The sequence below is a fragment of the Rhinopithecus roxellana genome, chromosome 2 (assembly GCF_007565055.1).
Source record: "Rhinopithecus roxellana isolate Shanxi Qingling chromosome 2, ASM756505v1, whole genome shotgun sequence".
NCBI classification, from domain to species: domain Eukaryota; kingdom Metazoa; phylum Chordata; class Mammalia; order Primates; family Cercopithecidae; genus Rhinopithecus; species Rhinopithecus roxellana.
In genome coordinates, this window is record NC_044550.1 from 188,290,536 (window position 1) to 188,313,987 (window position 23,452).

At 37.0% G+C, this 23,452-nt stretch overlaps 1 protein-coding gene across 7 annotated transcripts in view; it reads left to right on the top strand.

Annotated features, from left to right (window-relative positions):
• Positions 1-23,452, top strand: part of ADGRL3 (adhesion G protein-coupled receptor L3) — a 915,407-nt gene that overhangs the window by 727,518 nt on the left and 164,437 nt on the right. For 5 of the 7 annotated variants that reach the window (XM_030925166.1, XM_030925200.1, XM_030925192.1 and 2 more), the window contains 2 exons: positions 14,967-15,152; positions 18,398-18,436. In XM_030925166.1, the coding sequence (XP_030781026.1) occupies positions 14,967-15,152; positions 18,398-18,436 (225 nt within the window). The remainder of the gene's footprint in view (positions 1-14,966; positions 15,153-18,397; positions 18,437-23,452) is intronic. The other 2 variants (XM_030925184.1, XM_030925179.1) reach the window with 1 other exon arrangement.

Below are 23,452 nucleotides of genomic sequence, written 5' to 3' on the forward strand. Positions count from 1 at the left end.
ATTTATCAGTGTTAAAAGTATACACATGTGTGACAGAATCTTGCAGACTCAAATTTTCAGAGCTTATTTGGTTGCAATATGTTGGACATTTTTATTATTAATGCACTGTGGGGCTTTGAATTGATTTCATTACAAACAGAGACCAGATGTGCATTTATGCCAAAAGGGTTATGGGATGAATCCTTATTATAGCAATTTATGTGAATTTATGCACTCCTAAAATGAGAGTCCTTCTATGGCACATTAGCTATGCTGAGGAATTTCTGAGGGAGATTTTCCCAAGAAATATTACAAATGATGACCTTACTAAAAGCCTGCCTGTGCCATTTGCTCTTTTCTCTATTTGTTTTTAACCAGACTTATCCTCAATAATATACTGTATAATAATCCATAAATATCTACCCAGTAGATCATTTAGCAGATGAGCCATAACTATCTATTTACCCTAAATCATGGAAGAATAGTGGTTATATTGACTCTAGTTACCCTCTTACATATGCATCTCCATACTTGTTGCTATTCATAATGATGCTTCTCCAATTTCAGCACTGTTCCTGCCACAGTTTTTATGTCCTTTGATTTTATTACAATGTAGCTCAGACCCCAGGGCAAATAACTCTTGCTGGATGTGATCAGATTAAGAGATCAGTAGCATATCTCCTTACATTAGCAATTCTTTAAAAACAGTCCCTAGATACTTAGCCCAGGGGTTAATACAAATTCAATAATAATTCTTCTAGAAGGCTGAATGCTTTCACGATAATTTCTGAATATAGTTGGATCATTTTATTGTAGAAATTACTAGGTGACTTTAACTGATAATGATGCTTAATTCTTTTCTTTTCTCTGCAGCCCAGCTAATCTTGGGACAAAAGATAATTCAAAGACCAGACAGCTGTTGTCCATTTGATTTATAGACAGGATGTTTTTGTTTTATAAAAAAATACCTCCTGTTCTTCCAGGGCACTTTTGTTTCATCCTGTAGAGTCTACAAAACTATGTTATGAGATCATTACATTTAAACTTGAATAACTTAGGTGACTGGAGCTTATAAAAAAAAAACCTTAGATTGATTACCCAAAAATTTATAAAATCTTAAAAAGTACAGCAAGAGGCTTTTGAGCACTCTGAATCAGCTTATGTAACTTGTCCAAGGTCAGTGGTGGAGCTGGTATTTGGTGGAGAAGAAGTCAGTGGTGGAAAAGGTAGTTGAGACTACCTTCATGAAGACATCATACTTAACCACAACACTGGTTAAACCATGGATAGCTTATGACTGGCTTCATAGCCTTACACTCAGTTACCTATGCTGTCCCTCTACACTCTGCCTACCCTTTTACTTGGTTGTGTCCTTTATGCCTCCAAATATTTATGCTACTCATTGACTATAAATGATAGTCGAACAGGTTTCTTTACCACAAAACTCTAACACTTTTAAATATTAGTATTGAAAACTTCAAGAATCTGTTGTAGCATTCATAGGATTATTTGCCTATATTTTATCCTCCTCCTACCCAGGCTGTCTTTCATAGAATTCATCCCTTTTCTCATCTCCTTCCTCTCATTGTAATACCTGTGTAATACCAGAGTCCACACAGATGGAACACTTGAGGAGGTTTTGTTTACAAAGGTATTGGGACAGTAAAGGCAAACTGCAAGGGATTGAACAGGAACCCAGAGCAGGGGAGGAGCTGTTCCCAACCCCAGGCCTGTGGAGTACCAGATCAAAGGAGTGACCAAAAATGAGGAGCACTTTATCCTTGGGAAGAAAGATGATCTTAAGGCAAGGGACACAGCTTAGCCCCAGGTGGCCATTCAGAAAGGAATCCAGGTGAATTAATACCCTGACCTTACTTACCCTCCACCGTCCATTTACCTGCCAAGCCACCCCACTGGCCAAACCCAACCAGAAGCCAAAGAAGACACACTTAATGACTACCTTGTAAGTCCACCTTGTAAGGCAGAAGGCAGGATGGAGGAGGGTGGAGAGTAGCCCTGAACTAGCAAGTGGAAGGTACCCAACATAGTCCTTGGCTTTTCTCCACTCCCTTCTCTCACCCTTCTTCCTTTTCCCATTGAATCAGCATTGTTGTCTAGGGTAAATGCTCATGGCTCATCATCTAGAGCCAAGAAGATTAAGGACGCAGACACACACAAGGAGTGAGTTTAGGAGCAGAGGTTTAATAGGCAAAAGAAGAGAAAGGAAAACAGTTCTCTCTCTTGTGAGAGAGAGAGGGGCTCCAAAATGGGAATTCTGACCCGGAGTGGTAGTGCACTGGATTTTATAGGCAGGCTTGAGGAGATGGTGTCTGATTTATGTAAGGCCCAAGATTGGTTGGACCAGGTGTGATGTTTACATAGTCTGCGGGGAAGGCTGGAAGGCTAGCCACCTCACCCTAATCTTTTCTTTTTTTTTTTTTTTGAGATGAAGTCTCGTTCTGTCACCCAGGTTGTAGTGCACTGGCACTGTCTTGGCTCACTGCAACCTCCACCTCCCAGGTTCAAGCAATTCTCTTGCCTCAGCCTCCTGAAGCTGGGACTACAGGCGCACACTGCAACACCTGGCTAATTTTTTGTATTTTAGTAGAGATGAGGTTTCACCATGTTGTCCAGGCTGGTCTCAAACTCCTGAGCTTAGCCAATCTGCCTGCTACGGCCTCCCAAAGTGCTAGGATTAGAGGAGTGAGCCATCATGCCCCACCACACTAACCTTATTATGCAAATAGGCTTTCCACTTGGCTTGCCATGTTGCCTGCTCCTTCCTGTGCACGTGGCTGGCAAAGGGAAGGAGCTGCCATTTTGAACATGCCTAGTCCCAGGTAGCCTTCTCCTGTCAGCACAGCTGCCAGCATTCGCCTGTGCAAGCTTCTAGCTTGCCTTTCTACGTCTGCAGCTCAATTTTACAAGCTACTCTTTGTTAGAAAAGAAATGATTTTGGGGCTGCTTTTCATTAAAAGGAAAACCTTACTGAGAACTTTCTTACCCTATCTGCCTAAATAATTTCTTTTTAATTCCTGTATCACCATCTCCTTCTCTTTCCTTTGCCCTTCACCTCCCCTCTCCTCTTTGATTTCCTTTTTCCCACACACTCTTTACTCTGATCTCCTACCTCTTTACATTTCTGCAACTGATTTTTTTCTGCCTTCTGCCATGTTGAAAAATTGAAGTCAAATAGATATCTTTAATGTTTCATTCTTCCCGCTACCCTCCCCTGCTGCCAGTATAGTTTTGTGAATTTCAAACTCGTAAAGCAAAGAAACGCTTTTTACCCCCAGTGGAAACACAGGTGAAAAAAACACAGTTAACACATGCAAAGAAAAAAAGTATATATTTGAAATGGTAGTTTTCTTCTTCTCAGGGATTTTGTGAATTAATGTACTCTGAAGTGTGAGTCCACTTGGACTGCTGTGGTTTATGGTTAAAAAACCAAACAAGGCCGGGTGCAGTGGCTCACACCTGTAATCCCAACACTTTGGGAGGCTGAGGCAGGCAGATCACGAGGTCAGGAGATCGAGACCATCCTGGCTAACACAGTGAAACCCTGTCTCTACTAAAAAATACAAAAAATTAGCCAGGCGTGGTGGCGGGCGCCTGTAGTTCTAGCTACTTGGGAGGCTGAGGCAGGAGAATGGCATGAACCTGGGAGGCGGAGCTTGCAGTAAGCCAAGATTGTGCCACTGTGCTCCAGCCTGGGCGCCAGAGTGAGCCTCCATCTCAAAAAAAAAATAAAAAAATTAAAATTAAAAATTAAAATAAAAATACAAACCATAGACGAGGTAGCTTATAAACAACAGAAGTATATTTGCCATGGTTCTGGAGGCTGGAAAGTCCAAGATCAAGGTGCCGGCAGATCCTTTGTCCAGTGAGGGCCTGCTTTCTGGTTCATCAGCAGCACCTTCTCACTGAATCCTCACATGGTGGAAGGGACAGCTCTCTGGGGCCTCATTTATAAGGGCAGTAATCCCAGTCATTAGGGCTCTGGCCTCATGACCTAATCCCTTCCCACAGGCCCCACCTCTTAACACTATCACATTGAGGATTCAATGTTAACATGTGAATTTTGGAGGGACACAAACTTTCAGACCATTGCAACCTCCTTCTCATCGTTACAGTGCCCCTGGAGAACTCCTGAGGATGTTGAAGGAAAGAGCACTGACGTGAGGATCTTGATTGTTGAGTTATGGTGGACACATCATTAACCTCTGGATTGGTTTCCCCTTTTGTAAAATAGAGTAGATAATTAATTTTAGTGCTCACTAAATTTTAGACATACAGTGCTCACTGTATGTCACCACCATTATAGATTGCGTAGGTAGCAGTTATACTCAAGTAAATGAATCAAGTTGCTGACTTTAGCTCAAAATAGGAAATCTTACATTTACATTTTCTTGAAAACATGAATTATGTTTTTTTCCCCCAGCAATCAGGCCAAGTGGGCGAAAACAGCTAAAGAATCTTGATGGTTTCAACTCACAAACGAGTTTGAGTCACTTATGTACTTGTGAAGTTAGAGATTAAGTTCCGTGTGACACTAAAGAGTGGATTACTTTTCACTAGAGAAGATGTAAGCTTTTAAAGTTAGAATATCACAAAGGAATTTGTTGCAAATAAACTAGCTGGATACATTCATAAAGATGAGATTTAATAAAAAAAAGTTATTTGTACAGAAGGAAAAGGAGGAAAATCATAAGTTGTACAAAAGGTTACCTTTACTCCAACAATGAGATAGAGAAAAGGAGAGCGAAAGGGAGAGGAAAAGGCAGGGCAATAGGCAGGTGGATGGAAGTCTTGATGGATGTACATGGATGGATGGATGAATGGAGGGAAAGGAGGTAGAAGGGGTGGGCATGGTGGCTCACGCCTGTAATCCCAACACTTTGGGAGGCCAAGAAAGGCGGATCACGAGGTCAGGAGATCGAGACCATCCTGGCTAACATGGTGAAACCCTGTCTCTGCTAAAAATACAATAAATTAGCCAGATGTGGTGGTGGGTGCCTGTAGTCCCAGCTACTTGGGAGACTGAGGTAGGAGAACAGCGTGAACCCAGGAGGTGGAGCTTGCAGGGAGCCGAGATGGCGCCACTGCACTCCAGCTTGGGCTACAGAGCGAGACTCCATTAAAAAAAAAAAAAAAAAAAAAAAAAAAGGAGAAAAGGAGATAGAAGAATAAATGAATAGATAGATACATAAATAGATACATATCTGTATACATATCTACATACATTGGAAGATAGATACATGTCTTCAAATTAATGTTTTAAAAAAAGTCTCGGCCGGGCGCAGTGGCTCAAGCCTGTAATCCCAGCACTTTGGGAGGCCGAGACGGGTGGATCACGAGGTCAGGAGATCGAGACCATCCTGACTAACACGGTGAAACCCCATCTCTACTAACAAAAATACAAAAATCTAGCCGGGCGAGGTGGCGGGCGCCTGTAGTCCCAGCTACTCCGGAGGCTGAGGCAGGAGAATGGCGTAAACCCGGGAGGCGGAGCTTGCAGTGAGCTGAGATCTGGCCACTGCACTCCAGCCCGGGCGACAGAGCGATACTCCGTCTCAAAAAAAAAAAAAAAAAAAAAAAAAAAAGTCTCGGGTTTTTATTGAAAGCCAACAAGTTGGCTCAGAGCCATGCCTCCTGAAACATGAAGGCAAAATATCCCATTTCTCAACTATTTTAATGACTGCTGTAAAATCATAGTCTCTTGCCTCAGCTTGATCTCCAGCTTGCACTCAATTTTTCTAAAAGGAGACTATTTTGCATACTTTTAAAGAAAGCATTGTGCTTTATAACTTCACCCATCTTTTTTCACTTCAAGTTTGGTGGTAGTATAATTCTGTATAGCTTGCTTATTTACATGCAAAGGGAAGTCAGCTTCCTACTCCATTGCCTGATTCCACTATTACATGGAAAAGAATTGTCAATGTTGTAATGGTGAGAACAGCCTCTTCCTATTTCTAAGAAACCAAAGTGCCTCTGTTTCTGTTTGTATACAAGTTACTGATAGATTTTCAGATAATGCAAGGTTATTCCTGACTTTCTAAAGAAGAGGGATGTGAAAATCTAGAAAGAATGTTGCTACTTTACAACATAAGTCAGTTATTTCCCCTAGAAACTAGGTCAAATCCTGTCTCCTATATCTTAAATTCCCCATTTTATCTTCCTTAGATCTAGCATGAAATGAAAGTAAATTGCTGCCGGGCGCGGTGGCTCAAGCCTGTAATCCCAGCACTTTGGGAGGCCGAGACGGGTGGATCACGAGGTCAGGAGATCGAGACCAACCTAGCTAACACGGCGAAACCCCGTCTCTACTAAAAAAATACAAAAATCTAGCCGGGCGAGTTGGCGGGCGCCTGTAGTCCCAGCTACTTGGGAGGCTGAGGCAGGAGAATGGTGTAAACCCGTGAGGCGGAGCTTGCAGTGAGCTGAGATCCGGCCACTGCACTCCAGCCTGGGCGACAGAGCGAGACTCCATCTCAAAAAAAAAAAAAAAAAAAAAAAAAAAAAAAAAGAAAGTAAATTGCTTCTTTATTTTGTCAGAGATGAGTGGCAATTCCAAAATTTTACACTTATTTAACTTATGTTTAATAAATAGGATAGAAGCATTGTAGGATAGAATCATTTTGTTGTTTATATACCCATTTGACTCAGATTTATAGTAAAATAGATCTTTCAAAGAAATGGTAGCTATGTACTTGAACACTGTGTGTAATTCCTTTATAAATTGTTTTGGCCCTTGATTAGTGGTTGATATAATAAAATCTCAATGCTGGTTTTTAAAAAATTGCTTTGACTTGTATCAAAATTTAAAATGTTATCTGTCTCTGTCATAATTATTATTTTTAACTAAAGCTGCCGGATTTTCCCTCTGATTCAAGTCCTAGATATAATCCCACCATGTCAATACAGGCATTAATTTACTAATCCTCACAAAACTCATAACATTTCTCAGTGTGTATTGCTTATTTCTGAGAAAAATTTTAGTAGAATTTAGCAAAAGAAGTTAGTGAGGTCTTTAAGCTATGAGATGTAGAATAAATGTATTTCAGCCCTGCCTATGTGCACAGAAAACTTGAGGCACATTCAACATATATATATATATATATATATATATATATATATATATATATATATTTGTATGGAAATAAGATCATTATAGTCTACAATAACTGGAGTAAGAGAAGTAAACAGGGTGATCAGAAAGAGATTCACTTTGGATGCCACTGGAGAGGATGTGGGCCGTGACAGCTGGACAGAAAATGTGGCCATGAAACTGAATTGGGAGCAACTATGGGAGAAATCAGTTAATGGTACCACCGTGGAGTTAGGAAAACCAGAAACCCAAGGATGGCTTTTGCTGCCTCCCTTTCCTTCACCTCCTGCACCCAGTCAGACACTAGTCCTGTCACGTGTAACTGTAAATTCCTCTCAGGCCAGGCCACTGCTTTTTACTTCTCTCCATACCCACTACCCCAATCCATAGCAGTTTCTCCTCACCCAGGTCTCCTTTCATTCACTCCTGAACCCTCTAATCCTTTCCCCTGAATTTGACTTCAAATACAAACCTAATTAGGCATATCCCATGTAAGCTCTTCAGGACCTTCCCATTATTCTTAACATAATTCCCCAAATCTTCATCATAACTTCTAAACCAGAACTACTTAATCCTGTCCTTGCTCACCTCTCCAGCTGCCTAAACTCCAGATATGGTGCCCTTTGTGCAATTTCCCTAAGACTGCATGCCCCTCCCTCCTAAAAGCTGTTCCCTCTGCCCAGATGCCCCCACCCACATCCCAATCTAATTTCTTCTTTCTGTTCCATCTCAAATTAAACATTCTTCCTCAGAGAAGCATTTCTATGCCAGGTTAAAATGTCTTCAAACTACTCTACCACACTGGGATTCTGTATTGCTCTCAACAAAATTAAAATTATATATTTGTACAGTTAAATTTTTAATAACTATTTCCATGGCTAGTATATAAACTCCCTCTCATTAGAAAGCATTTTATTCAACACTGACCTTAGCACAGGGCTATAGAGATTCAAATGTTTATCAAAGAACAAATGAATAAATAGGCTGAATGAACAATCATTGAAATAATAGATGGATGGATAAGCGGATGGAGATAGCTAGACAAAAACATACGGATATGCAGGTAGCAATATTGGATTCTGAAAGTGTAAAAAATGTTTTTTTCTTCTTATCGTACCTAGTACTATGTCTACTCAAGCCATGTTTATTCTAGATCTTACTTTTTATGTATCATATTCTTGGCTTATTCTTTCCCCTCAATAGCACCGATTAGTATTCCGTTGTACATTGTATCCCTCGACTTATCTTTTAAGATTTCACTTGGTGGTTACTTCTTCTTGCCGTCCCTCAGCTTTCTGGTTGTTCTCTATTCCCATAATACCTCATACACATTCCTGTCACAACAACTGAATTGTTGTGAACTCATATGATCTTTTACGCACCTCACCCCAACCCCATGAGTGCAAGAGTTGTATAAGATTCATCTTTATTTCCTCAGGAAATAACAAGTGTGCAAAGAATCATTGAAAGAATGAAACATTTTTGCTATGATTTATTCACTTTAAGATGAAGAGAGGGCCTGTAGTCCCACCTACTTGGGAAGCTGAAGTAGGAGGACTGCTCGAGGCCAGGAGTTCAAGGTTGCAGTTAGCTGTGATTGTGCTGCTGCACTCCAGCTTGGGAAACAGAAAAAAAAAAAAGAAAAAAAAGAATAGAGGGTCAGAAAATAATTTGTTATAGCAGTTTTTATTTTACCCTAAAAAGGTACTTGTCATATTTTTACTATAAACATATTTATTTCTTTACTCATTAAAGACAAGGTCTTACTCTGTACTCTGTCACCCAGGCTGGAATGCTGTGGCATGGCCATGACTCCCTATAGCCTTAACTTCCCAGGATGAAACAATTCTCCCACCTCAATCTCTCAAGTAGCAGGGACCACTGTGGGCCCTGAGAATTTTTTTTTTTTTAATTTTGTAGACGTGGGGCTTCCCTATGTTGCCCAGGCTGGTCTCCAGCTCCTGAGCTCAAGTGATCTTCCTGCATTGGTCTCCCAAAGTACTGGGATTACAGGTGTGAGCCACCATGCCTAGCCTACAAATATTTTTATAACCTATTTGCACTTCAGTTTTTTTTCCTTCCAACATTTTTGTTGTTAAACATTGAATTCCAGGGCTCTTTTGAAGGATTAAGTTTATCGTTCACAAACAACAACAACAACAAAAAGCCCACTCTTGAATGCTAAAATACAGTTACTATTTATAAGAGAATCCATTAGTGATTTTCTTATTTTACTTATTGATTTATAAAACTACACTGTTGTTGACACATATATGGACAGATGAATTTGCCTGGCTGTTTTTTGTAGAGATGGGGTTTCAATGTGTTGCCCAGGCTGGTCTTGAACTACTGAGCTCAAGTGATCCGCCCACCTCAGGCTCCCAAAGTGTTAGGATTACAGGTGTGAGCCATGCACCTGGCCTTCATTATTATCTTTTGTATTGAGAACAATTACATTTTGACTTGTTGGTCATCTACATTTTCAACTTTTTCATTACTGCACATAAAGAAAATGTTTAATTTTTTTCCGCCCTCTTATATTGATAAATTTTTATATAAGGGAATTACATAGGCCTTCTTTTCCACCTTTTCATTTCCCACTCCAATAATGTAATAATTCATATTGAAAACTATACTTGTATAACTACACAGAAAAAAAAAAAGAAATGAAATTACAATAGGAACATACCAGTACCATTATTTTATTTTTTTCTCTATTTGATGACTAATTTTGCTATTCATAATGATCACCGATAGATGTAACTAAAGTCTATACTTGTATCCTTAGTTTTGAAGATGTATTGATGAAGAAAAAAGGATTACCTAATTTAGTAGATCTCAAACTTTTGTCACTCTAGTATATTTAAGTGAATCATAAAACCTCAGAGGTTCATCAAACTGACTTTTTTTCTTACAGAAGTGATATTGTGTGGTGACAAAGACAGAGAAAGAAACTTAATAATAATAATAACAAAATAATTACATAAGAACCCATGATTAACAAAATAAAACAATAGTAATTCTACAAACATATTCATTATTATAAGAGTATAATAGGTGAAAAATTATAACCTGCAAGACACTATGAATGGCACATTAATTAAAATAATGTCCCTTTGGAAAATTATAGGAATTCCAGCTATCTTAGATATCTCTATGCCCAGTGGGGGAGTTTTGCAAAGTATCAGTTGTATCAGGTGTCCAGACTTCTTGATGGAATATTGAATTTGAATACTTACACTATACTAGCATCTCACTAAATTAATTAATGAACACTGAATTTTAGAATGTGTTACTTGATTTACTATAATATCAGTAAGTAGCCCTAATTTATGTACAGAAATTTAAATGTATGGACTTTAATCACATTTATATCACCTTATGAACACTTAAAAGTACATTCATGACCCACCAGTGGGCCACGAGTGCTACTTTGATCTACATTGAATTTGTTACATACATATCCTTGAACCCTATAATGTATTCCTTTTAGTCTTACAAGTATTTTAGGTAAAAAGACCCTGACCATGTTTTACAAATTTCTTATACTCAGTCCTGATATTTTCTATTTTAAGAATTTCTTGAAAGTTGGACCAGGTGCAGTGGCTCACGCCTGTGATCTCGGCACTTTGGGAGGTCAAGGCAGGCTGATGGCTTGAGATCAGGAGTTCGAGACCAGCCTGGCCAACATGGCGAAACCTAATCTCTACTGAAAATACAAAAATTAGCTGGGCATGGTGGCATGTACCTGTAATCCCAGCTACTCAGAGACCAAGGCATGAGAATCTCTTGAACTGGGGAGGCAGAGGTTGCAGTGAGCTGAGATCATGCCACTGCTCTCCAGCCTCAGAGACAGAGGAAGACTCTGTCTCAAAAAAAAAAAAAAAAAAAAAAAAAATTATAGAAAGTATTGATTATATAATAATTGTTTAACATATTTTTTCAGGTAAAATTTTAACATTATAGGTAGGGATTTTTCTTTTGATTCTCCCTTTTTAGGCTTTGTTCTATATATTTAAATATATAGAAATGCACATATATAAATAAACACAAATATTGTACATATTATTTATTTTTCCCAAGTAGCATATTTACAGTTACTTATGTAGTGTGTTTATATTTCTCAATAGCATGCAAATATTTATTAGCATGTGTATGTAAATAACTTTCATATCTGCATTTATTTTAACTCAACAATATAGCCTGAAGATTAATCTTCACATTATTGAGCTCATTCGTAATTTTAAATTGTTGGATAATATTTCATGGTATGGAATATTTCATGGATCAGATGATCAGATAGTAGTGAATTATCAGAATTTATTAACATTAATGTCAATATACTTGCTATACAACCTCCTCACTGCCAAATTTGACTGGCTTAATTAAAAAAATTAAAAAAAAAATTCCAGGGTATGAATCTGCCTGCAGAGTTTTATATAATCATAATCCATTTTATTGTTTGTCATAAACAAGCTGGAATCAACATCCTTGAACATTTCTCTTTGTATATCTGTGGGATTATTTCTTATGGTTGATACTTTGAGTTACACAGTCTTCACATGTCAAAGTTTAATGGACAGTGGTAATTTACTGTAATAGGAACAATACAACTACACACTACCAATAGTAGTTTATGGAGGTGATATTCGTTGAAACAAACCCTTGCCACCACTTAATGATATTAAACCTTTTTTGTTTTGTTTTGTTTTGTTTTGTTTTTACTTTTTGAGTTAGGCTTTTCTATATACATGAGAATATGACTGAAAATAATTTAGGTATTCTAATCAGTTTAATTAATTTATTGTTTCTTTAACATTCAATCCTGATACAAACGCTAAGCATCCCAAGTAGATCATGATAACCGATAACCTACCTATTTAAAGAAGAGTTTTACTTGTCCCCCTTTTAGCTTTCTGAATACCCATTAGTGAAAAAACTTACAGAGAGTATGGCTTTCTCTTTGTGTTCCCACTTTCTGTGTTGGACTGCCTTTAAAAAGGGGAAGAAAATAATTTTGCACATAATGACACTATTATATATTTAAATAGTAATGATGTTACAGGAAAAGGCTTCGGATCCAGACCCCAAGAGGGGGCTTTTGGATCTTGCCCAAGAAAGAATTTAGGGCGAGTCCGCAGTGCAAAGCAAAAGCAAGTTGATTAAGAAAGTACAGTGGTGAAAGGATAGCTATTCCATAGGCAGTGTAGGACGTTCCCAAAAGTAAGAGGAGGAATGCATCCACCCTAGGTAAAATACTTGTGTACGTATATTTTTTCCATTTAGTTAGTTAGTTAGTTAGTTAGTTAGTTTGTTTTTGAGGTAAGAGTCTGGCTCTGTCACCCAGGCTGGAGTGCAGTGGTGCAATCTGAGCTCAGGGCAACCTCCGCCTCCTGGGTTCAAGCAATTCTCCTGCCTCAGTCTCCCAAGTAGCTGGGATTACAGGCACGCACCACCATGCCTGGCTAATTTTTGTATTTTTACTAGAGACGGGGTGTCATCATGTTGGCCAAGCTGGCGTCAAACTCCTGACCTCGTGATACACCCGCCTTAGCCTCCCAAAGTGCTGGAATAACAGGCATGAGCCACCGTGCCCAGCCCAGTGCTTGTATATGTGTGTGTGTGTGTATGTGTGTGTGTGTATTTATATACGAGATAAAAAGAGATACTGGGGAGATGTGCTGTGCTCCAAGGGTTTGTGATAAAGCGTTAATTTTCTTTTCTGTCTTTTTTTTTTTTTTTTGATAGGCAGTCTTGCTCTGTCACCCAGGCTGGAGTGCAGTGGCACGGTCTCGGCTCACTGCAAGCTTCGCCTCCCGTATTCATGCCATTCTCCTGCCTCAGCCTCCCGAGTATCTGGGACTAAGGGCATCTGCCACCACACCCGGCTAATTTATTGTATTTTTAGTAGAGACGGGTTTTCCCCATGTTGGCCAGGATGGTCTCGATCTCCTGGCTTTGTGATCCGCCCGCCTCAGCCTCCCAAAGTGCTGGGAGCCACCGCCCCCGGCTACTTTTCTGAATTACTATATTTTGCAAAAATTGATATTACTGTCTTTAAAGCAAAATTAGGAATGCCTTTGTTCTCTAGATATCGTGATATCTCCCAAGGCTGGGTCTGTTTAGCAAACATTACTAGTTTGTTCCCTTAACCATAAATATCTAGAAACTAGGAATGCCTAACTTTCTGAGAATGCAAGTCAGCAAGTCCCGGCCTCATTTTCTTAGCCCTCACTCAAAATGCAGTTACTATGGTTGGAAGGCCTCTGACAGTAGGACAGATTAAAGTTTGAAAAGATAACATCAAATTATTAACAAACTCCTAGAGACTTGCAACTATAATCTCAGCGTTTAGGAGGCCAAAGTGGAAGGATAGCATAAGACCAGGAGCCCCATCTCTACAAAAAAAAAAAAAAAAAAAAAAAAAAAAATTAGCCATGCATAGTGGGTGCACACCCGTAGTCCCAGCTACATTGGAGGATGAGCTGGGAGGATGCCTTGAGCCCAGGAGTTCAAGGTTACAGTGAACTGTGATGAGCTATGATTGTGCCCCTGAACTTCTTCAGCCTGGGTGACAGTGAGATCTGTCTTACTAAAGGGAAAAAAAAAAAAAAAAAAAAAAAGCTGGGCGCGGTGGCTCATGCCTGTAATCCCAGCACTTTGGGAGCCCGAGACGGGTAGATTACCTAAGGTCAGGAGTTCAAAACCAGCCTGGCCAACATGGTGAAACCCCATCTCTACTAAAAAATGCAAAAATTAGCTGAGCGTGGTGGCAGGCATTTGTAATCCCAGCTACTCGGGAGGCTGGGGCAGGAGAATCGCTTGAACCCGGGAGGCAGAGGTTGCAGTGAGCCGAGAGATTGCACCATTGCACTTCATCCTGGGTGACAAAGGCGAAACTCTGTCTCAAAAATAAATAAATAAATAAATAAATAAATAAATAAATAAATAAATACTCTCTAGAAAGTGAGAATATAGAAAGGTGAAATAGAGGTGTTCATTATTTTTACTTTGGACACTTTTTATTTATTTAGTGTAAATGTGTGATAGTCCTGTTTTACTTTTTTAATTTCAAAACAAAGAAGAGTATGACTTGGGAAATTACACTTATTTACTCATTCTTGTTTCTTCTTTCTTGTTTCTCATGACTTTCTTACCAATTAATATATATTCCTATCTTTGAATTACCCATGGCTAACAAATTTGTTCTAGTGATGATGATGTATTAGGTCTTTATCTATTTTAATATTTTTGGAGTGTTGACAATTTGACATATTCTTGTAGAATGTACTTGAAAAATCAGCATGTACTTTCAGAGAAAAAAAAATACTGGAAACTAAGCAATAACATACCGGGAGAGAAATTCCTTATTCAGTTAGTAAGAAGACGAAAATCACTTTGAAAAGCCCAGATTTTATTTCTGGTAGAATTTTCACAGAGCTTAGCAGCTGATGAGTATTCACTGTGAACTAAGTGCTAAACTAGACACAAAGGAAAATGTGTACGTGCCTCTGAGAACTTACAATGTGGTTGGGGTTCCACAACACACAAGCAACTAAGTCAACTTTAGAAACTCACAGAGAAAACCATAGGGCAACCTTAGACTTAACTACCCAAATAGATAATTGAGGTAAACATGAATTTTCAAAGTAAGTTTCCTCAGGAGGAACTTTCTGAAGACATGAGTTTAAAGTCAAGTTTTGAAGAAAAATATGAATTCGCAGGAAAAATTGGGGAGTGTATTCCAGATGAAGATGGAGTTTAACAACTATTTCTTGAATCAGTCATTACAATTACATGCAAACATGATCATTGAAAGAAACCAATAAAAGTATTTATGTGAGATCTCTTTCCTTTGTATTCTGTTTAAAAATTATAGTTGAAATCTGGTGAGACAGCTGCCAACATTGCTAGAGAGCTGGCTGAACAGACAAGAAATCACTTGAATGCTGGGGACATCAGCTACTCTGTCCGGGCCATGGATCAGCTGGTAGGCCTCCTAGATGTACAACTTCGGAACTTGACCCCAGGTGGAAAAGATAGCGCTGCCCGGAGTTTGAACAAGGTAAGGACCCCAATTATGTGTGTGTGTGTGTGTGTGTGTGTGTGTGTGACTGTGTATGTGTGTATGTCTTTAAAGTTTTCATAAAATTAGAAAGACTTCACTGCTTAATTTTCCCCCTTCTATAGAATATAATCATTATAAAGAGAATCAACAGTTATTTTCAATTCCTTTGTTATTTCATTATAATAGAACTACGTTGTTCTTAATCTAAAGAAATGGTAAATGATAATTTCTCTCTATATATTTTGAATTTATAATTCTGTTTTCCATGGCAGTTATTCTGGTATGCTAAATTCAGAGAGGGTTAATGTACATAAACTCAGTTTCTTTTTTCTTTCAAACTTTTATGTTAAGATAATTGACAATGAAACAAATGTCTAATCAATAAGTAAGACTTTAGAACATAATAACAAGAAGATATTACAGATCTTCTTCTGGAAGGATGGATGGATCTCTAACATCCATTATAGATTATTTAAAAACTGAGATAATTTACCCTAATAAAACTTTTAAAAAATTCATAAGGCAAGTAATTAAGTTTAATTTCTGCTTCCTTTTGACTTTGAAATCACTCAGATTTTGTATCACTAACATTAAAATGTTAAATGCTTAAATATTTTCCAGCAAATTTGAATTGTAAGTAAAAAAAAAATTATTTATGTTTTTAACTTCAGGGAAAATACATTTTATGAATTTTCATTTATATTTATATAAATGAAATAGACATTTATTTACATAAGCATATAAAATATATTTCATATATTTATAAATAATATAATTTACTTATGTAACAAAATATCACATGGTGAATTAACCCTATGGTAAAACATATTAGCATAGCTACCTTCAAATGACATGTGTTCCCTGACTGGCTGGCATTTGTGTAGTAGAGATGTTCAATGATTGAAACTGAATTTTAGGGCCTTGAATACCATGATAGCCTTACTACTTTATAAAAGAAGAATTTGACATTGCCAGATTAATATTCCTCTATGGAATTCACTAAAAGAACATTCTCATTTAGAATGAAAATGACTGCAAAGTAGTCTTTTAATATGTTTAGTTCTTCTGTGTCTTACTAGGTTAAGAATTTCACTCATCAAAAGGAAATACATTTTCTAAATAATGATTATTCAACACAGAAAAGCCAGGTATTTTATCTGGCAAACAGTTTTGTTTGTTTGTTTGTTTTTTGTTTGTTTTGTTTTGCAATTTCATCTACAGAAAACAGGTACAGTTTTATTATTCGATAAAAATTATTATTTTTTTTCATTCTGAGCATAAAGGAGCTATTTTTGTCACTTATGCCCTTGATAGAATCACAACTAATTGCTTGATGGAATATAATCCACAGCTACCTATACAATCTGGGCATGCTGTGATTTTAATGCGTTGTTGCGCAGACTGGCTGGATGCTATTAATGAATATTGCTGCCAGCTATTGCTATCATAATGTACTGGATGTAGTCATTTCTATTAATGTGTGTGTGTGTGTGTGTGTGTGTGTGTGTGTGTGTGTCTGTGTGTGTGTGTATGTCTTTAAAGTTTTCATAAAATTTGTTGGGTATAATCTATAAAATCCCAATCTATAAAATCCCTATTTATTTTTCATAGAGGTGGGTATGAAAACATTTCATTTTTTCATTGGGTCAGCCCATATTTGAGTAGCAAGTCATTCAGAAATGAAACTAAATCAGTCTTACAAAACAACAAGTCATATCCATAACATGACTTGTTATAGCAGTACTTTGTATCTTTATTTAAAAATGGTGTTGATGTCTGACAATATCAGGTAAAGCTGGCAATTAATGTCACATTCTAACTAGCTACAGCTAATCAGCTTGCCTACTCTGAATATCAAATAACTAAATAATGGGCAAATTTCCATTTGTGAAGCTTTTTAATGCTTTCTTTTGTTACCCATTTGGCTCTTTTCAATTGTTTATATAATGTGGTTTGTCATATGTTAATTTGCATGATGGGGTAAGGAGAAGGGAGGGCAAAAGTTATTCACATGCTTGCTGGCTTGCTCTCATTTCCTGTGGTTCCCACTTTCCCTGAAGCAGTTATAACCCATCAGATTTGAAAAGTCAACTCAGTACAAATCAACTGTGCTCTATATTGAAATTCTGGAGGGTTAGAGTCCTGCAAACTATGATGCAAGTCAGTGATCCAAATGACAGCCCTGGTAATTTACTTGCATTCATTCCTCACTTAATTCTTTAGAGGAGTAACTGCTCTATGCTCATTGAAGAATGCATGAATTAGAGTTGGGAGAGTATAAGCCACACAAAAGGCATCTGGGTAACTGCTTCTTAAAACTGGGTAATTTTCTCCTTCAACAATCAAGGCTACTAAGGAAAAAATATATATATATAGGAAAGAAGAGGAAAACCCACAAGTGAATTTATAAAATTTTAGCTCATTTATTTAAACATGGTGGATAAACTGTTATTAATTATTCATTTTATCACCAGGAAATAATGTTTGGGACATAACATGAGTTATTGCTAACCTTTTGCCCAGAAAGACATCACTCTCTATGCAAACAAACAAACAGAAATATACTTCTTATCCCACCAAAGTTTCTATCATTTGATTTTTGGTCAAAACTGTCGAAAGAAATTCTTCAAGAAATAAAAGCAGTGATTAATCAGGAGAATAATCACATTTTTTAAATCAGTAGCTAGTTACCTCTAGTATGTGCCCATTAGAATCAAAGAGTCATAATGAATGGGCATTTCTTTTTTCCTGATAAACAGAAGTTTTTGTATATATGAAGAACATATGATTTGTGGTGCACATTAACCATTTATATTATCTGTAAACCACAAATAATCTTCAAAAAATGGGTTCCAAACTTTTGACGTAATTTCCTTAACTTCATGTCTTTGTCACCCATAAATTCATAACTAACCTAATGTGAAATGAATCATTTCAGATGAATGAAGTATATTGATTTTTACTAATTTCTACTAAATGTATTCAAAGATTTCTTGCTATCATTAACAACTTCGTACCATACAGTTTTCACTTAGGTTGTTCTGAAAGGATGTTGGCTACTATTTTTCAAGCCATTGCTTGCTTACATTTTGCTGCTGCTTAGCTTTCATTTTCTTCTGAAAAGCAGTGAATGACAAAATAAGGTGTTTTGTGTAGATGTGTTCTTTTATTTTTCTTGTTTTCTTCTGTCACTAACTTGTTTTTTCTATTCTGTGTTTAATCTGCTGTCTTAATGGATTCAGCTTCAGAAAAGAGAGCGCTCTTGCAGAGCCTATGTCCAGGTACTTTCTGCGTTTTTATAAATGTGTTAAGTTGTTGAATATCTGTGTTGTGATGGCATGCATGGACACCTGATAGAAAAACGATAATGTACCTTACTGAAATAAAGGAATTTCATGGAGGGGCAGAAGGGTGGGAACAGAAAAACATAAAAGCGTTGGCAGGGCCAATGCTCTGTCAAACAAGAGGAACACAGACTAAGAAGGAGGTGCAACTTGAGGTGTGAACTTTTGCATCATCACTAAGAGGTGAGTTGGGTATAATCTATAAAATCCCAATCTATAAAATCCCTATTTATTTTTCATAGAGGTGGGTATGAAAACATTTCATTTTTTCATTGGGTCAGCCCATATTTGAGTAGCAAGTCATTCAGAAATGAAACTAAATCAGTCTTACAAAACAACAAGTAATCCAGGATACTTGAAATATCATGCTTCTGTTCCTCAGTAAAGCTGTTTATTGGCTCAAGGCATGATTGTGACTATCTTACTCTCTTACTTATTGCGAAAACTGTAATCCCAATGTAAATGCACTTTGTTTCTGGCTGACATGCTCTAATTTGTAAGCATGTTGTAATTTATAAGCAATAAACCATACCTATGTTTATGGATTTTGTATGACAGAGAACAACCTCAGAAGCAAGCTCTCTAGTTTTTGTTTTGTTTTGTTTTGTTTTGTTTTACAAGAAATGAAGGAAAGAAACAAAGAAGGCAGGAGGAACAATGAAAATGTTTGGCTGTAAACTTTATTCTACATGTATACATTTCACAGCATTTTAAAAGAGAAAGTCCATCTGCATTTATAAAGAGATACCCTCAAGAACCAAATTAATGGGTATGAGATTGGCAGTTTAAAAACAAAACTTCATCAGTTAATTTGAAGGTGAACATAATATCAGGGTGTTTACTTCTTTAAACCAAAATTCTTAAGTTAGGTTGATATAAATAGTAAAAATCGATTTGTTTATTTATGCCTTTCCAGTGATCTGAATATTCACATCTGCTATCCTTCTGGGTAATATAGAATTGAGAATTGGATTTATAATGAGAAAGTGACTTAATGAGCATAAAATCATAGCAAAAGGAACTGGATAGGCTTGGGACAAACTTAGATTGTGAAAAGCACAATACAGTAGACTTTTTAATGAATGGAAATATCTCTGTGTGCCAGCTGTAATCATTTGCTTAATTCTGGCTGGCAAATTCTTTTTCTTGCAGCTATGCCATTTGTAAATTCTATACATGACTATCTTCATATCCTCAACAATTATAAGTGAACAAAGCAAATATAATACAGTCCTTGTCTAGGATTTTACTATCTAGGAGAAAACATTGATTGATAGATGTTAGTTACACTAACACTTCAGAGGAATGAAAATGCAGTTGAGTAGACTCAACTTTCTTTAGATATACTCTCATTCTGGAAATGTATACTGATCACTTTGATTGGATTTGGTGTCTTCCAAGTCTCCTGAGCAACACAAGAACACATTACAAATGTTCCCTATAAGTTGGCTAAATTTGTAGTTGGCCAAAGGTGTCTATTATGATTATGTGTGGTTTCTGTAGGGAAGGAAGTATTTCTTTTCCTGATCTATAACTAGGTTCATGACTCAGGCCCCTATAACAAAAGACAGGTTAACAAGAGAAAAACATAAAAATTTATTTTGTATAATTTTTATGTGAGATAGCAGCATTTGGTAATGACCCCAAGAAACAGAAAAACTTGTATTTTTTATATGTAGGTTTGATAAAGAGGAGACAGTCGTGGGAAAGTGCAACTGGACAAAGGGGGAATTATCTAATGGTAGTACATTGGGGGGAACTTAGCAAGGCATTTGTTCAGATTGTTCTGGGCATCTCTGTGTTTTGAGATCCTTCCTTCCAGGTATAGGGAGATGTAAATTAGGTTGATGTAAACGCTAAAAATTAATTTGTTCATTTATGCCTTTCCAATGATCTGAATATTCACATTCCACTGTCCTTCTGGGTAGTATAGAATTGAGAATTGGACATTCTTTAAGGAGAATATTATGACCTGATTCAAGGGAAAGTTAGAAAATTCTTGCTCAGTTGTTTGATTTGCATCAGGAGAAAAAGGCAGGGTGAAGATGAGAATTACCTTCCTGCTTTTGCTGTTTTCTCAAATGCCAATGTGCCATATTTTGGAGTCACATGTTCTGAGTCTCATCAATTCTTATTACTTTAATCTCAGCATTGTTTTGCAGAATGAGCAATTAGAAACTTAAAAACCATACTGAGCCGGGCGCGGTGGCTCAAGCCTGTAATCCCAGCACTTTGGGAGGCCGAGACGGGCGGATCACGAGGTCAGGAGATCGAGACCATCCTGGCTAACACGGTGAAACCCCGTCTCTGCTAAAAAATACAAAAAACTAACCGGGCGACATGGCGGGCGCCTGTAGTCCCAGCTACTTGGGAGGCTGAGGCAGGAGAATGGCGTAAACCCAGGAGGCGGGGCTTGCAGTGAGCTGAGATCTGGCCATTGCACTCCAGCCTGGGCAGCAGAACGAGACTCCGTCTCAAAAAAAAAAAAAAAAAGAAAACCAGAATGAAAAAAATATTATTCTTGCACATTTCATGTTGAATGTGAAGTGAAGCTATTAGAATAAGGCTAATAAGGGCATTTTGTGAAAATACTATTCAAAAGGAAAAAGAAAATTTCAACATTGAACAGAGATTAGGAAGATAAACTTTTAACTTTTGTTTTATTTTATAAAATAATGAATCTTTGTGTATAAGAAACTGTTCAGGTTTATTTTTCTAAGGTTTTGGGGAAAATTGCTTGCGAGGTCTATATAGGTGTGTTTATATACATATACACACATATATATCTATATATAAATATATATGTATATATAAATATATATCTATATATGACCTATACTCTCAGTGAGTACAATAGGTAGAGAAATAAAAATATCCTTTATCATCAAAAGCTGAAGATCATTTTTGAACTGAGCAATGTTAGGATTGTTTTTGATTGCAATCTATGCTATCCTTTTAATGGGGCCTTTGGGATAATTAGTCTTTTGGTATTTAAACCTATGAAATGCATGGTCATTCAAACATGAATCTCTGGTGCAAAATTAATAGCAGTTTATTCAATGGTTGATTTCCTGGTTATAACTGACTATGAATAAATGTTTCAGCTACTGAGTAAACATTATAACACCAAATACAAACAGAATATTGGTGAATCAGAAATGCTCTGCTCTCTAATACATTGCACTACCTCTGTTCCTCTTAATGTAGATCATTATTCCATGAAATTCCAGAGTGACTAATCCTTTAAACTTTAGTCTATTTACATTTTAAAGACTTGTTTTATGTTTCCTATTGTTTCTATGTTCAGAGTACATTCAGAGCTATCTATGAAATAGGTGTGAAATATGTTTGAAGTGCTTTATGCATTAAATTTGAAATAAGATGATTTCTAAGTCATCATAATTTTTTTTTAAATATATGGCCTTTTCATAGACACAAGCAATGAATCTTTTAGGGTTGATTTTGGCTGTCTAACTCCATTTAGCTTTCAATTACTTAGAAGTTCAGTGTCTATTTTATGAATTATCCAGACTTACCTTTTGTATCTTCTTACTTTTAACCTTTTGTTTATCTCACACACAAATGATAGCACAGTGAAATTTTAACTATCACTTGTCAACTATGATAACTGACCTGTAGTTGTACAATTGAAAGTGGCTGGTGTGATATTTTAAATGATATGTGAATCTCCTTAAAAGCCATTATGTTTGCATCCCAAGAGTTTTAACCAAAAAAAAAAAAAAAAATTGAGTTTAATATGCATATTTTAATTGTAATTATAATTTTAGATTACACTAAAATTCTTGTTGAGTATCATAAGATATAAATTGATATATGTCATAGTAAAACATATTACTTCCATTTCTTAGACACAATGACATGGCCCTACAGAGCCCCGGGTACTCAAGAAGCTAAGGCAGAAGGATTTTTTGAGCCTAGGAGTTCGAATATAGCCTGGGGAACTTGGTGAGACTCATTGTCTCTTAAAAAAACAAGAAAAGGCAGAGAGTTTTCAGTTTTCTACTGGAGAAAACAAGTAAGACTTGTGTTACACATGCATAGTAAACAGTTGCCGTGATTTAATATTACCAGAAGGGGCCTTATAGATGAAGATGAGATAGTGTACTGGCCCAAGGTCACACAAATAGCACTGATGGTACTATTGCTTCTCTCCTGGCATGTGTCCTGTGCTGCTTAAACACCATGATTAAGACTAACAATGATTTGTCGTTAAGAATAAATTAATTTCCTGGAATCCTAACACTTTGGAAGGCCAAGGCGGGCAGATCACTTGAGACCAGCAGTTTGAGACCAGCCTGGCCAACATGGTGAAACCTTGTCTTTACTAAAAATATAAAAATTAACTGGGCGTGGTGTTACATGCCTGTAATCTCAGCTACTCGGGAGGCTGAGGCAGGAGAATTGCTTGAACCCGGGAGGTGGAGGTTGCAGTGAGCTGAGATCGTGCCACTGCACTCCAGCTTGGGCGACAGAGTGAGACTCCATCTCCAAAAAAATAAAAATAAATTTATTTATTAGGCATTAATTATGTGCCATTATTGTACAGAGCAATTAGAATACATTCTTATTTAATATTCACAACCACCATATGATATAATTATTGTGATTTTTTAACTTACAAATGAAAAAATGGAAGCCCAGGGAGGGTTACATGACTTTCACAAGATTGCACAATAATAATTGAGGGTGCCCTAAATTCAAAGCTAAGTCTTTCTAATTCAGATGCTTGTGCTCCTAATCTCTGAGATACTGTTATTAGCAGGACTGATCTCATCTTTTGGTGATAGGAGGCAAGATATATCATTAGGTTTATGTTTATTGATTTTTTGCACTGTATTCCAGGGATGGAATGCAGTAAGACATTTTTTTTTTAATCTCTTTTTTGAGACAGAGGTAAAATGGCTATGTGGTAATTTTGTGCTGTCATCTTAA